Source organism: Periplaneta americana, chromosome 17, assembly GCF_040183065.1.
Source record: "Periplaneta americana isolate PAMFEO1 chromosome 17, P.americana_PAMFEO1_priV1, whole genome shotgun sequence".
Lineage (NCBI taxonomy): Eukaryota > Metazoa > Arthropoda > Insecta > Blattodea > Blattidae > Periplaneta > Periplaneta americana.
The window spans coordinates 46,363,670-46,380,682 of record NC_091133.1 but is presented as its reverse complement, the minus strand read 5'-3'; the positions used below and the strand labels follow the sequence as shown (position 1 = coordinate 46,380,682).

Sequence of the window (17,013 nt, the reverse complement as noted above, 5' to 3'; positions counted from 1 at the left end):
ACAATAATTGAAGAAATAATTACAAAAATAGCCCTTGTTAAAATTGTTAATTTTCAGGACAACAAAAAAAAAAACGTATAAATAGTAAACCAATGTCCGCTGTTTTTGTAAATTGGTGTTTTTCCTTGTGACTGGCGTACATGACATGGGTCGTTTTTGGAGTACACAGACATTAGAAAGCGTAGTAAAAGTGCGACTCCTCACGATGGTATCCTTAACTCATTTTCATTAAAAATGACAAGGGCAGCTTTTGTAATAATATCTTCATGTACTGTCACAGGCATTGATTCATGAATGCGTTTATCACGCGTTTAAAGTAGCTGAAGAAGAAAGGCATTGCTAGTATCCACACTGTATTTTCTTACTTTGATCAGTAGCCTACTGTCTTTCTTATTGTAAACCACAGAAATGTTCAATTTTTACAAATGGGCTTAAGTTGTCACCATTACTATGTGAAAATTATGGCACTTACATTCTTTTTCTTTATTATAATAAAGCCAATTCGGAAATAACAAATTTCGTATGACACTGGTGATTTTCTGAACAAAGATGTGTGATTTTGTTTGGTTGGACACTCTATGTTCCTTCTAAACATTCCCTCTGAAGTAGATATTTAAATGCAAACAATAAGGACAGAAACTCGACATATGAATATTAAAGTTTTTTTTTTTCATTTCGCAGTTCTTGCAGGTATTGCATGTGAATTTGTATACAACTTAGTTCAATATTAAGACGTGAAAGTAATCACCATATTATATTCCTAATTAATTATACACTTTATTTCCTGGGGTGCACAGAATAAACGTATTTTGTATAATTCCAGATAATAGAATATATGAGGCGTTCAGAACTGAAGTAGATCAAGTCCATGAGGCGTAGTTTTGAGATAATAGGACTAAAAGTTAACTTGCTCTAGTGAATTATCTAATTTCACTAGCAATAATTCTATTGCTCCATTCTAAAATTATTGATTTATAAAATATAAACAATTGTGATGTTAATTGATGCAACGCTTTGGTGACTTGATCCACTAATGGCTCAGGACATCGTGAACAAATAATTAATCTGAGCCAAAAGTGGCTGGAGTCACCTACCGGCGAATGCTTGGAATTAAAATTTGATCCATTGCTGCTCGGAAAAGATCCAACTTCAGATAATTAGAAAATGAATTAAACTCAATTTATGAACATTTGTGACTTGATCCAATTTAGCTCTGAACGCCTCATATAAAGAACGTGTCGTAGTTTACATAATTAATTTTTCACATGGTCTAAGGAAACCTGCCTAAGACTCGTGTTGAGGAATGCGCGCTGGTTAGAGTTATGGGGAAGAAAATTTCTCATGAATTTTCGGCCAGTATATGGGACCGGTCCATTTTGGGACCTACGATAGGAACGAAAATCTGGCTTCGAAAACCAGTTATAACGGCTGGGGATGATCGTTCACTTCTGCTTTGGCATGTGGACGTGAGCAAGCAGTCGGCTGGTCGGTCTTGGCTCTTCCTGGGTTGTAGGGCCACGGATGTAGCCTATCTGCTTTCTTAATTTTACACACGTGCATAGCATACTAAATTAAATTTTACGGGCACACCACTACATGCGCTGTTATATAGAGTCTGTCAAATTGTAAATAGAGAGACGATATTTTGACCAGATGACGTCCGATGACATACGCCTTACAGTTCCAGAAAACTTCGTAAAAATTCAATCAGGTAATAAATTCAAGAAGGATTCGAACATACTCTATAGAAAAGTCTCGGTTCACCGAGACCCACTCGCTAATCACCATACCATGCCAGTGGATTTTGAAAAGTAATTGTCGGCACACAAACTACGCTGTTAACTTCTGAAGCAGAGATCATAGGAATAGTGCAAAATACTTATAAAATATGCCAACGGTCGACATAATCTCGTTCCTTGAGAAAGTGTCACAGTAGAACGAATGTGGGATGTAACAAGAAATTCGTTTTACCAGTCATGTTTCATGCATATGTATACATTTCAATTACAGGAATTTAAAACTATGGGTTCAACATGTTATGAATATTTGTAGTCACGCCTATGTTCATATATTCTGATCAGTGTACCCTCGGTAGGCTCTTGAGAGTAGAGCACTACAGACATGACTGTAGTGGGGTTCGAAGTCAATATTTACTTCACACAACATCGTCAGACTACGGTGTCTATAAACAGGGTTCCACCCTAACACAGACACATCTTCATAATCAATAATATTTGGACAACGATGCCTCTTCCGCTACAAGGAACACCACTCCAGCATTACACATGAATCCGTAATGGATGTGTAATATTTGTACTCCAGCTCTTGTTTGTTGTTAGTATCTGAATTATTCAATGGAGATACATTTTTAGTAAATTGTCTTCCCTTCTGGGTGTGAGTTTAAAAACAATGAAACTTTCAATTTTGGTAACAACGTAACTAATTGATAATGTTTAGCTAGATCGCTGTTTTTCCTGGTATATAAACTGGTGTATCGATTAGTGACTGGAACAGCTCAGTGGTGGTAAAGTAATTTTTCCGATAATAAATAAATGGTTTAATTTTCAATCTGCTTTGAGTAGAGGTGTTGTGAGAGAGAAAATGACTAGAAAGTAAGCAGCTCTGTAGCTGGGGATTGACAGTACTTTTTACCAGAGATAAAAGACACTAAAAACAATTTAAGGAACTAGCCCCTTTATTTTCGGGAGCCACACATTTTGCCCATAACTTGTAATGAGAAAACCATTCGAGCTAAGATAAATATACATTTACTGAAATATATTAAATACTTTTAAATAACTATGCAATGCAAACACACGGTCTCAGAGACACTCTGAAGTTATGTAGAACAATATCTTGAGATTAGCAACAAACGTAACAATATTAATGTAAAATCACATTCGAATTTCTTCCTACAACCACTTTTGTTGACGTTATGTAAGTTATTAGTTGTAGTAACATAAATTAAAACGAAATCTTAACAAAATGGTACTAAATAAACAATTTAGACACCACAAACAAATTTTCAGTCTCTATGGGTACATACTGCCCAGAATTTGTCTACCCCTGATTTTTACAAAAAGTAAAACACATTAAGAAACTTTAGATTTAACTAAAGGTTGGAATTAACAAATGGAAAACATATAAATGTCAGCAAACACTTGAAAGAAATTATGACTGCGTGCTTTACAATTCTCTATACATTACAGTGAATGACTGTAAACATTTCAAGTGTTTTAAATGAAAAAGTCTCCTTTTTGATAAAATAACATTTCTTCTTTCCTTTTCTTTTCTTAACCAAATTCTTCTATTATAACTGTGTGCATATAAATAAAATTTAAGTAACTGCACATTACGTTTCAAACATACCGTCATTTATATTCTGGCTTGTCAAAGAACACATCCTTTTGTTTTTCTCAGTATTCACGAAGAACGCAAAACTTTTCATATATTCACATTTCTTTATAAAACAGTGCAACATAGAATCTGATAAAGCAACGTATTCAAACACTGTATAAGTTATTTTGTGGAAAACAAAATGATTGTACGAAAACCTGCTACCAACTTCTTGTCTGTTAAAATAAAAGCTCGGCGTATTTCTTGACGCTTATGTAGGCCTACTTACTGAATGCTCGGATATATCTTATTTAAATTCTTGTTCATGTTCATTGCCGTAACAAAAACTAGACTTTTCTTTGTATTAACGATATAAGTAATATCAAACTCGTGAAGTTTCAAAAATCCTTTATGAGTCACAGTACAAATTGAAAAATGTTCTAAGTATTCCTTATCATTGCTAGTGGAATTATGCCAGTTTTCAAACTTTCATTATTGAAGTGGATTCTTGCACAGTTCCAAGCAACTGAACTACAACCTTATAAATTTCCAGACTTAGTTACATAGAGTTATGAGAAGTTAAACTACTCGTGTACTTATAATGCATTATTGTGCACCTGTCACAGAGCAACTTCTAAAAATGTTCAAAAATCCGTTATAAACAGTAAGCAGCCTGAAACTGTCCCAAGTCTCTTAATAGTAATGTGAATGAGATATCGCAAAGTTTCAAGAATAATAAAATTATCATATTGGTGTGTTGCACGGATTCAAGTATCTGTTATGAGTGCTAGTTCATTTTCTAGATGGGTCTACTTCAGTGTCTTGGAAATTCCAAAATATCTGTTATGAGTCCAATTAAAAGCTTCAAGTACCAAACATTCGTTACCTGTCATAATGCAAGCTTAGAAAGTTCCAAGCATTTGTTAGAAAGTCGTGAAAGCTTTCAAGTATTAATTTTCAAACATAATTCAGTATTGCAAAAGTGTCAATCATCCAATATGAATAATGGTTCAATCTTGGAAAGCTCAAACTGACAGTTATCTAACATAATTCTGTGGTGTTCGGGTAAAGGGGATTGTCATTTTTTGTGCCGATGGAATTTTGTCCCCGAGATGAACACACAATTAAATTTTATTATACAAGTGGATGTGGAAAATTCAAAAGAAACTAGCATTTGATGTGTTTTATTTGTGTAGAAAATTATTTTCAATAAGGCTCCGATGTTTTTATTTTCATTTAACTCAAAACTTATTTTTGTGACTTATCTGCCTTTACCCAAACAACACAGAATTAAAGTCCTGCATATGGTTACATAAAGCCTCCAAGCGAATCGCAACAATGTAGGTTATGTACGGCGGCACCAGACCCACTGAACAGTTCAGGTCTGCTGTTCAGTGAACATGCGAAAACAAACAAGCTAGGGGCTTGGACATCAGTGTTATAATAGAAGAATTTGGTAATAAAAGAAAAGGAAAAAAGTAGGCCTAATTGTATTTTGTCAAAACGAAGGAAACTTTTTCATTGGAAACACTTAAAATGTTTACAGTCATTCACTGTAATGTATAGAGAATTGTAAAGCACGCAGTCATAATTGTTTTCAAGTTTGTGCTGACATTTATGTTTTTTTCATTTGTTAATTTCCATCTTTAATTAAATCTGAAGTTTCTTAATGCGTTTTACTTATTGTAAAAATCAGGGGTAGACAAATTCTGGGTAGTATGTCTCCATGGCGACTAAAAAAATTATGTAGTGTCTGAATTTTGTATTTAGTTCAGTTTGTTTTTTTAGATTTTGATGTAATTTATGTTACTACAACTAATAACTTACATAACGTTAACAAAAGGGGTTGTAGGAAGAAATTTGAATGTGCGTTTACATTAATTTGTTACGTTTGTTGCTAATCTCAAGATATTGTTCTACATAACTTCAGAGCGTCTCTGAGACCGTGTGTTTGCATTGCATAGTTATTTAATATTATTTGATATACGTGGTACATTCATTAAGTTCTGAGACTGAGGGCATAGTGGCGGTGTGGTGCACTAGAACGGATAGGTGGCGCCGTGATATGGTATCTTGTCAGTTAGTCTATCGTCCCAGCATCATACAGTTACGTGCATATAGTGTAAGCAGAACTACGGTCATTGTTGTGACGGTGATTTGAATGCGCGCGTCGGAACTCGAGTAAGTTGCAGTTTGAGCAAAGGGAAAACGTCACGTTCTATCAGAAATTAGGCGAAACTGCTATAACCGATCATAACTGGAGACGAAACATGGTGTTTCCTTTACAATCCGCCACCTGGAAAACGCCATTATTTCCACGACAGAAAAATCCGCAACAAGACAGGTCAAAAGGCAAGATGATGCTTTAACAGTTTTTTTATTCAAATGGAATTGTTCACATAGAATTCATCCCACAAGGTGAAACTGTAGACAAGATCCTCTACAAAGAGATTCTTGGCCGTTTACGCAATTCAATTCGTCGTAAGCGTCCTGAGCTTTGGCATAGGAAGAATTGGCTGTTGCTACACGACAACGCCCCTGCACATGGCTCCATTCTTGTCCAAGAGGAACTTGCAAGGCAACAGGTCGCTGTTTTGCCACACCTTCCGTACTCACCTGATCTCGTACCATGCGATTTTTTTTCTCTTTCCCCTCTTGAAATCAATCCTACGTGGGCGTAATCTTTATGCGGCCGAAAAGGTCATGACTGTCACAAGAGAAGCCATATGGCATCTTCCTGCCAACATCTTTCAGCAGTGCTTCCAGCAGCTACACCAACGTTGGCAGACGTGCATAGCGGCCAAAGGCGACAATATTGAGGGAGGATGTCGATCTGTTTAAGTGTACGCCGTATCACGCGGCATCTTCTGAGACATCCAGATTCTTGCGACTGCCTACCCTTCAGGCGCCAGTGTCAGAACTTAATGACTGTACCACGTATTTCAGTAACTGTATCTTTACCTTAGCTCGAATGGTTTTCTCATTACATGTTATGGCCAAAATGTGTTGGCTCCCGAAAATAAAGGGGCTAGCTCCTGAAATTGTTTTTAGTTTTTTATCCCTAGTAAAAAATTATATTTTACTCCACATAAGCTGCGTTTAAATAATACTTCGTTACTAGTATTAAATCCCAGTGGAAGTTTAGACATGAGTACTATTCCTGTTGTTGACCGACTTATACACTCAGGTACACAAAATACTCCACAAAAACATCTCAACACACAAACATAACTTAAAAGGAGTATACAAACTCACATGCAATAGCTGCAACAACTTTTACATCGGACATACAGGCAGATCATTTCAAACACGTTACAAATAACACATGGCAGCCATAACCAAATCACAAAGTATTTCCACATACGCAGACCACATCACAAACGCCAACCACACCTACAGCAACATAGACACGACATAGAAATTCTTCACATTATCCAACCGAAAAATTAGAAACTAGACACACTGGAGCAATACGAAATATACAGCTATACAAGAACACACCCACAACAAATCCTCAACACATAACTGAATTTCAGGACACACATTATTTGACTCCATACTTCACAACACAAACGCAACCCCACCAGTGGTAAAGACACGGAAGACGAAGAACCTCAACAGGTCTGAAGATGGCTTCCAAGCCGAAACTATTCAACTAGGTATTCATAAACTTTAGTTCAAATTAACACGTCAAAGTAATCACCATATATTGTATTCCTAAGTGGTTAGTGTTAAACGTTGTGTAATCAAGATGTTTAACGTAACTTTATTCAAAGTAACCAAATGTAGGACTCTAGTTTTTCTATCAGGAAAATTTACATTTGCTATACGTTGTATATCAAGACTGTGTTCGTAACATTCACTGTGCATTCTTGCAAAGTTCCGAACATCCGTTAGGTTACATTGGAAAATTTTAAACATTCGTTGCCAGTAAGGATGAGAGGTAGTCGAAAATAATCGTTCATGGGTTAACCGTTTATTTTAAAATTAATTTAGCCTGAAGGAAATTAACCGATAAAAAATAACCGGTTAACAGGTTATTATTTTTTCAACATTTTAAAGTCAGCTAATTAGTCTGGAAAACAAAATGAGATGTTATTTACAATAGAAGAAATATAACAATTAGCAATCAACTGTAAACCAACCAGAATGTAGTTGAAAGAACATCAGTAAGTGCTGAAGATAATCAATGAGGTCCTTAAAATACAAGAAAATAATGAGGTTATGGAATTGCATTTAGTTCATTAATTCAGACACATTAATGTAGTAGATAAGATAAATAGGAAATAACACATAAGTATTCTATATTGGTACAATAATAATAATCTTCCTTAAGACACATTCCGACGGGCAATCTGTTCTACGAGTATAACCAATAAATACTGAAGTCAAAATTTCTCGCAGTTTGAAATGCTCCAATACCCGCAAATACAGTATCATTAGCCAATAAGAGAAAGTCAGCGATTAAGATAGGCATATATTATTGACATTAAATCGAAGTCGAATTTCACTTTGCCATCTATGGACAGATGAAAGTAAAGTAGTGACTCACACCCTATCTAGGAATGGATTAAGGGGCAATTTTTATAAAGAGTTGTTTACTTCGAGTACAAAATAATAAAAAGAAACTATGTTCGACTGATGTTAAATTGGAGTTAACCTTATTGTGTGCGTGCATTTTAAAAATAACCGGTCGTTAGGTTATTGAGGAAAACAAACCGGTTATCAGGTTAAACCGTCAAACAAAATAACCGGTAATCAACCAGTTAGCCGTATGAAAATAACCGGTTATAAAATTAACCCGCTTATATTTGCCCAATAACCGGTTATTTTTGCCCATCCCTAGTTGCCAGTTATACTGCAGTTCTATGAAGCTTCAAGCCTGTAAGTCATAGTGCAGCGTTGGAGAGATTAAAATGTTCAGTTGCATTGCAGTACAGTACTTAAAAATGTCAGTGCCAAGAATCCGTTTTAAGTCACAGTGCAATGTTTCTTTTCAGCAAAACGTCTGCTGGCAAGGAGAGGGCAAGCGGATCGGACGTTCAGTCCTCATCGATTTCCATTTCTATATCTAAACGTGAATGTATTTATTTAAAGGCAAATGTTTTTATGTTCAACGGCAGGTGTCGTGGGTGAGGCGGAAGCACGGGGAGGACGACCTGCAGTTATTGACAGTGGGGCTACATACCTATAGCGGGGATAGCCGCTACACTGTCGAGTTCCAGTACCCGAACAACTGGAGGCTCCAAATCAAATTCACCAATAAGAGGGACGAGGGCACGTACGAATGCCAGATATCAACGCACCCGCCGAAAGTTATACAGATTCACCTACACATCAATGGTAAGCAACAATCTACGTATGTTACTTATGTATCTGACATTCTGAGACTTTCATGAAACTAATTTTTGGGCGGAAAAATATTTTGTTGTGACTGAGTTATCATCAGGCTTCGAGACTTCGGACCCGATAGAGCAGTTCAGTGGGAAATCCGCATAACGGCGTACTGAGTATAGTGGTAAAGCATACAGTGGGTGGGGGTACTGTAGAATGAATGCCAACAAATACGCAAAGGAAAACGCTCTGGATTTGAAGGTTCTGACGAATAATTTAATTTTCATACAAATCTATTTTAAAACTGTGTCTGAAACTTTTACACGGTTAGAAAAGTCAGAGCAAGAGATGCCGGAAGCCCTCAAATTAATTGATGAAATTACACAGAGAATTAATGAGACACCAAGTACACCGGTTACTGAACGTGTAAAATAGAAGTGGAAATCAATTTTATGTAAAAAAATAACAGATATGGATCACTGTGTAATATAAACAGCAAATTAGTGGACATAGAGCCACCCGAGAATAAAGGACTGTCTCTTAGAGACTGCAAGGTGATGTTAGGTTTTTTCATCATGCGACGTAGAGCGCAGCTTTTCACAGTACAAACTGTGTTTGGGAGATAACCAAAAAAGATTTACGTTTGAGACGCTGGAAATGTATCTTGTAGTACATTGCAATTCGGTACTGTAACTGCACTTCCTAAAGACGACCAATAGGATAAATGAAGAAATTAAAATTGCTACATGTTTATTTCCACCATTAACACTGTGTATAATTAAACAAAAATGCTTATAAAAGACAGGAGAATAAATGCTTTTCACATTCTTTTGACACTGTCATTGTGTAATGTATATTTACTTTCAGAATGTACATGTGTGTGTGTTTCCCGATACTACCGTACTCTATTCTAAATAGCAACGTTGTTACCTCAACACATCTCTACCTTTCACTACCTGCAGCGAGTCAACAACCTATAGTACATGCACAGTAAACTTATTTTATCGGGTCCCAAGTCTCGAAGCCTGGTTATCATCAACAGAACTAACGAAATTGTCCCACAAAATCCATCCCAGTGAGACAAATACAAACTATGACTCATTAATATTTGAAATTAGATCCTCACGAAAGGAAACTTACTATTATTATTATTATTATTATTATTATTATTATTATTATTATTATTATTATTTGGTTATTTTATAACACTTTATCAACTGCTATGTTTATCTAGCGTCTGAGTGAGATGAAGGTGATAACGCTAGCGAGATGAGATCAGGTCGAGCGCCGAAAGTTAGCAAGTATTTAATCTTAATGGGTTGAGGTAAATCCTCGGGAAGAAACCTCAACCAGGTAACTTGTCCCAACCGGGATTTGAATCCGAGCCTGCTAGTTTTACGATCAGACGTGCCAACCGTTACTCCACAGCAGTAGACTACAATTTAATATTATTCAATGAGATAATAGTATGCCTATGTATTATTTATTTCTTAGTTGGTTATTTAACGACGCTGTATCAACTACTTGGTTATTTAGCATCGATCAGATTGGTGAGAGCGAGATAAGACCTGACATTCGCCTTACGGTTGGGGAAAACTTCGGAAAAAACCCAACCACTTAATCAGCCCAAGCGGAAATCAAACCCACGAGTGAACGCTACTCCGGATCGGCAGGCAAGCGCCTCAGCTACTGAGCTACGACGGTGTTTATATGATTTATTAATAGTAGATTTTTTTTACTAATTTCATTATCCCAGTGTGAATATGGTGGTGAGGTAAACGGAAGTGCCACTACATGGAGGTATTCAATCATTCACAGTGTTATGACCGAGGGAAGGTCTTTCACAGCAAACCCATCATTCTTCAATCTTTCCTACTTTAAGTCTTCCTCTTAGTCTCTGCATACGATCCATGTATCTTAATGTTGTCTGTTATGTGATTTCTTCTTCTACCCCTAACTTTTCTCCGTTCACCATCCCTTCCAGAGCATCCTTCAGTAAGCAGTTTCTTCTTAGCCAGTGATCTATTCAACTTATTTTCTCTCTTTGAGATCAGTTCCAGCATTATTATTTCTCCACTCTTTCTAGCACAGCTTCATTTCTCATTCTGTCTGTTCATTCCACAAGCTTCATTTTGCTCCATATCCACATTTTAAATACTTCTAATAGTTTTTTTTCACTTCGTCATAATAACCATGTTTCTGTCCCCATACAATGTCACACTCCACACAAAGCACTTTACTTGTCTCTTCCTTAGTTCTTTTTCCAGAGGTCCGTAGAATATTCTCATTTTTCCTACTAAAAGTTTTCTTTGCCATTGCTATCCATCCTTTGACCGCCTGGTAGCAGATCAAGTTATAGTACATGGCAAAGAATTTGAAGTTGTCCACTTGTTCCACTGCCTCACTTCGAATCTGCAAGTTTACCTTCTTTAGTTTTGTTCCGATAACCATGGTTTTCGTCTTGTTTGCATTTATCTTCGTCCCATACTGCTCACAACAGGGTCGAAATTTATTATTCTAATTGAATGTTATATATATATATATATATATATATATATATATATATATATATATATATATATATAGCTAACTGCATTGTAGAAGTAGTTAATTTAGTCTGCACTTTACTTAAGTCATGTGTATTATTTAAATTATTGTTAGTATTTTACTTATATTTAAGCATTTCTGTTCATTTGTTAATGCACAGTACAACACTACAACTCTGTTGACAAACTGAAATAAGTGGAGATATTGTTATTTCCTTGTAAGATACAAAAATTGAACGGATACTGAATCACTATGCTTTATAATACTCGTAATATAGGTTCCCAGTTCGTATTGGGATTATCTCTCGGCAACTGGAACCAATAGATCACATAGAAGAAAAGTGTCATTATTGTAGAATTTTCTCAACTCTGTACAATTTGTTTTTTAAAGTGCTGTAACATAAGAATATAAGATAAGTTGCCACGTGATGGTATGCAGATTAATGTTGAAATGCTCTATTTAATTAATTTTGCAGATGATCATATTTCTGCTCATTTAAAGGACAAAACTGAAATTATTTCAATCATTTATTATCATAATACACTGCTCCCTTAAATTGACTGAGCATATTGGGAATTAAATCACTGTCTTTCCCACAATACGCAATGAAATGTTTCATATGAAACAATTTTTATTTCGAAAAGGAAGCAAAAACGAGCGAAATTGTATTAATATTTTTTTTGTTCGAAATATCTAAAAAAATAACTTCCTGACATTAATGAAATTACTTAGGATTCACTTTGTATATGTTAGGTTTAGTCTTATTACACGTATATGCAAAATCCTGAAGTGCTTAAGGGGAGGCAGAGGTGAATATTTCAAAATCCACCAAATTTATCCGATTTGTTTGAAATTGGTCATGGGTACTAAGTATGTTATTAGTAATGGACATACGAAGTTTCAACTTTCTAAGTACAATAGTTCTGTAATTATTACTAGTTTTATAAAACTTTATATCGTTTGATATAAAATGCTCCATGCACAATATTGTAAGAAATTTTCAATATTCATTTTTATGTATATGTTCAGAGAAGGTATAAAAATAATGATAAGTATTAGTTTATTATGGGAATATTATAGTAATACAGTTATCTTGGTTTTAATTTCATACTTTTAAGGGCACAAAATCAAAAACTAACATCGGAATATCAAAATAAAGATAATAAAAATGGAAAAAAACAACATTTTCATTTTTTCTTCAGTTTTGTTCGAAAATTTCACCTCTGCCTCCCCTAAATAGTGCGGAACTTATATTTTTAAATCATTTTTTTTAGAATCCCGTCCTTCAGTTTCAAGACGGCAGCTATTCGACGTCTGACGAAATTCTTCAAAATTAGAGCGGATTATGGGCACGATATCTTTTGTATTGCATGATTACAACTTGAAGGGCTTTGATGAAGGGGTTTCTCAAGAAAAGTACAGTTTCGTGTCAAAATTGTACTTTAAGATTCAAAGAAAATTAGTCACAAAGACGCATTTAACTGTGGGTCAGAACGCAAAACTAGCTGGACAGAATTAATAACTTCTCACCATTCTAACAGATCTTTATGAAATTTACAGATAGCGTATGTGATTTGTGAACAAACTCTGATTACTTTTGCATAAGAGGAGCTACCTCTTCATATGGAGTGCATTTAGACAAAATTAATCACTACTCTCCTATCTAACATATTTGTACGGAAGTTACAAGTAGGATATATTTTTTGTGTACAAACTCTGAAGACGATTGCAAAAAGGAACTACCCATTTATAGGAAGTGATTTTAGACAACATTAATCATTTCTCTTCTAACAGATTTTTATGAAACTCTGTATGTAAGTTACAGGTAACATATTTTTTGTCTACAAACTTTATGTTCGTATAAGAGGAATTAACCTTTCACAGGTGTGAATTTACACAAAATTAATAACTTGTCCCATATTATAGATTTTTATGACACTTTGTACACTGATTACAAGTAACATACAAACGTAATCAAAGTAAAACAAAAAAATGATACTTGTAACTCCTCTACAGAGTTTAATAAAAATGTGTTATAATTTTGTCTAAATGCACTCCCTATTAAGAGGTAGTTCCCCTTACACAAACGTAATCAAAGTTTCTACACAAAAACTATATGCTACCTGTAACTCATATACTGTAGCTACAAAGTTTCATAAATATATCTTATATAGGAAAGAAGATATTAACTACTTGCAAAACCGTTCCTTTTAAAAGGATAGTTCCTTTTACACATACGTAAACAAATGTACTCAGAACTTGTACACAAAAATATATGCTACCTTTGCCTCCTGTACAAAGTTTCATAAAAATCTGTTATAAGAGAAGTTAGGTATTAATTTTGTTGCAATATAGCCCCTGCAAAAGGGGTAGTTCCTCTTATACAAATGTAATTAGAGTTTATACATAAAATAAGTGCTGCCTGTAACTCCTGTACAAAGTTTTATAAAAACATGTTACATAGGATAGAAGTTACTAATTTTGTCCAGCCTGATCGTCGTTTTTACACACTGTGCGTGGGCATTAGCGTGCCACGGAGTGGCTGAAAACAGAATCTTGAACTTCTTTCCAAACAACGTTTCTCTCAAGATACTTTCACCACTCATTGTTGGAGATTTAGACAACTCACTGGCAAGTTCTACACCAGAGCCGAGGCACGTTATGACCCATGCTAGTACATGGGAACGACAAATCCTTCCCGGGCGCGGTGGGCCCACTCGGCTTCTTTCATATGTCAGTGAGTAGAGTCCACTATCGCTTCCTTACTGATGGTCCCTAGGGCAAACGCCAGTGGGAAGTTCCTCTCAAAACCGAGGAAAATGACCACGGAGGAAAAGAAAGATCCTCGTTGGTTATCGGGATTTCGTAACCTTAAGGACCTTAAAGTAAGGAGATTAATAAGGCAGTAAGAGAAAGAAAATTCTATTGTGTCTATTAGTTAAGGCAGATATGAGAAATCCCTTCTTTAAAAATGTCGTTGTAAACCGAAAAGCGGATATTATCGTATGATAATAGGTATTGTCATGCGCTGAGAATCCCACATATAATAGTACAGAAAGAATGGGAAAAAAGGGGATAGTGTATAATGAACGAAAACAGCATAAATATAGAAAAGGAAACCACGAGCACCAGCATTACACAACCGGTAACAAACTTGAAAGCACCCACATCGATCGGTCACAGACGGATGATAAGATAGAATTAACAGAACATCGACAAAACTAGAATATAGAAAAAGCTGCCGCCTTCCTAGAAAAAACCGATCTACAGTCCCATTGGATATTTTAATTCGATTTATTATAAGAGAAGCTGTCTAGTTCACTAACTGCAATACATGTGGAATCTTACTAATATCCTGCTTGCATGTTATACTCAAATACTCAGACGCCATTACTAAATCCAGGGATTCTCGTGGTTAATTGCTGTACAGAATGTTCGCTGTGAAGATTTCATATGCTTAGTCTCCTGGGGCACATTGTATCATGCACTAGTTTCCAGCGCAGGAGGAAAGAATATCCATGAAATATGTAGAAATCAACACATAGTTACCTGGCTACACCGCAGAAACCACCCATTCTGCATGTGTTTATTTGAAGGGTTCAGAGCCATTGTGGGCCAAGCGCCATTTATTAAAAACGGAGAATGCAATGTTTAAAGTTAAATGAATACCATAGTTTAATGATGATTTACATATCATTTAGTTTTAATGTGCATACTTTATATTGCTTGCTATATGTTTAATTAAACTATGGTAATAACTTAATTTTAACCCTTGTGTTCTTCGTTTTTAATATTTGGCGCTTGGCCCACTATGACTCTGAACTCTTCATTTATGCTTTTGTAATGCACGAAACTATCAGAGAGAATCTATTGAAAATTGCCATTGCCCAAAATTGGTGTTTAAATTGACATGAATATTAAAATATGGTGTTGGAATGTATAATAAGTCTCTAAGAATAATCCCACGTAATCATTCGAACCTTGTGGATGTTCACTTATGCATAATAAGAGAGGTTTAAAACCAGACACAGGTTATTCTTTAAAAAAATTGGTTTAAAACTATTTACTAACATCCCTTTAGAAAATCTCTGTACTCATTAGTTGTATAATGATCTCTGAAAAGGAGATTAAAATAGAATAAAATCACAACGAAATGTAAAATTACTCATATACTACATATACGGGGTGAGTAAAAAGTATGGAACAATGCTTGTATCTTTATCGTTTCTAATTTACGAAGAAACTATTTATACAAAAGTTTTAGGGTACCAAAGAAGGAATGTTTTGAAAATATTTTGAAATACTATGCTTTTCATTTATAAAGGGTGTGCTAATGAATCTGTTTTTTTTTAATAGCACCATGTACTTATTTCCCCATTTTTTTTATTCTTCAGGCCTCAGTACGTACAAAATCATATATTTTTTTGCCATTTTATAAACTATTTTTTGTAAAAATTACCTATTTTGATGGCAATGTATGTGTACTGAATAAAGGGAAATTTTAATGTTTCAGTACATAAATTTGAGGAGGCTTTGGATTAAAGAATTACAGACAAAAGGTAATAGAAACAAGTGAATAAAGCTAATAAAAACAAATGAATAACAATGGTTAAAAATTAAACAATTTCAAAGACAGATTTATGCATTTTTGGCAGTAAATGGAGGCCATTTTGAACACCTTTTGTGAACTGAAATCAACACGTGATACAACACAACAATGTTAATTTTGGTTTTAATTAATTTTCTTGCTTTAAAATCCATGTAATTGCATTACTATTGCAGTTAAATTTTAATGGTTCATATCCTACAATGTGTCTTTTTTTTAATTATAAGTTTAAATAATATTAATATTGTTATTCAATTGTTTTTATTAGTTTTTTTCACTTGCTTCTATTAGTTTTGCAAGTTTTCACTTGTTTGACCTATTTCTCCAAAATTCCGTCATTCCATTTTAAATTCAATAATGCATTACTTTTGAAAACCCCCGTATATATTTCATTAATCTCGAGGCTTCTTGAAATAACATGTGATAACTTGTACGAGAATTATTTTAATACAAATCTTAGTTCCCTCTATTTTTTATTGTAGTTTTCATATTTTGTAGAGTGATGGGAGGAAAATTGGAAGTATTCGGAAACATTATTCCACGACATCGACTTAGTACTTGTATAAATTCAACGTGGACTGAACAATGAAAGGCAACGCTCTAGCTGTCGGCCAAAGGTATGCTCATTACGATATACTTTACTAAAGCAGACACTGTTTGGCCTTTATTAATTCCAGAGCACCTATTTTAGAAGTTTAGATCGTTTTAATAGCTTAATTATTGATTTTATGTAATCTATGAAGTCCTTTCCAGAGTATGCTATTTAGCCTTGCCTGTTTTCTTATCTGACCGTGTTGGAGGAAACCATGTAGAGGTCACAGTCCGTAATTAGCCCGACTGCCGGACGGGAGCGAAAACACGGATAGAAACGCTATCACAACATTCCCTTACAAAATATCCGAATACAGCTAAACAAAATATTGGATCCTGGCATGGCAACAAATCTGGCAGGGGCCGTGAATTACCGATAGCATGTCGGATGGAGTGGAATGGTGGGGGAGGGGCGCTGTCCTAATAGTAGAGCGCTGATGGATGCGGTCAATTAACACAGTCGTTCCGGACTACTTGTCATCTGAAGAATGAAGCTTGCTGCTGGCTTACGGCGAGAGCCATATGTTTCAACAACACCCGGGTTTCAGCAGAGGAGAGGGGAAAGAGAAACAAACAAGAGATTTCGTAACCGTGTCCTG

At 35.2% G+C, this 17,013-nt stretch overlaps 1 protein-coding gene across 2 annotated transcripts in view; it reads left to right on the top strand.

Annotated features, from left to right (window-relative positions):
- The window catches only part of dpr20 (defective proboscis extension response 20), a 300,341-nt gene that overhangs the window by 109,296 nt on the left and 174,032 nt on the right, over nt 1-17,013 (top strand). For both annotated transcript variants that reach the window (XM_069817401.1, XM_069817400.1), the window contains exon 3: nt 8,460-8,679. In XM_069817401.1, the coding sequence (XP_069673502.1) occupies nt 8,460-8,679 (220 nt within the window). The remainder of the gene's footprint in view (nt 1-8,459; nt 8,680-17,013) is intronic.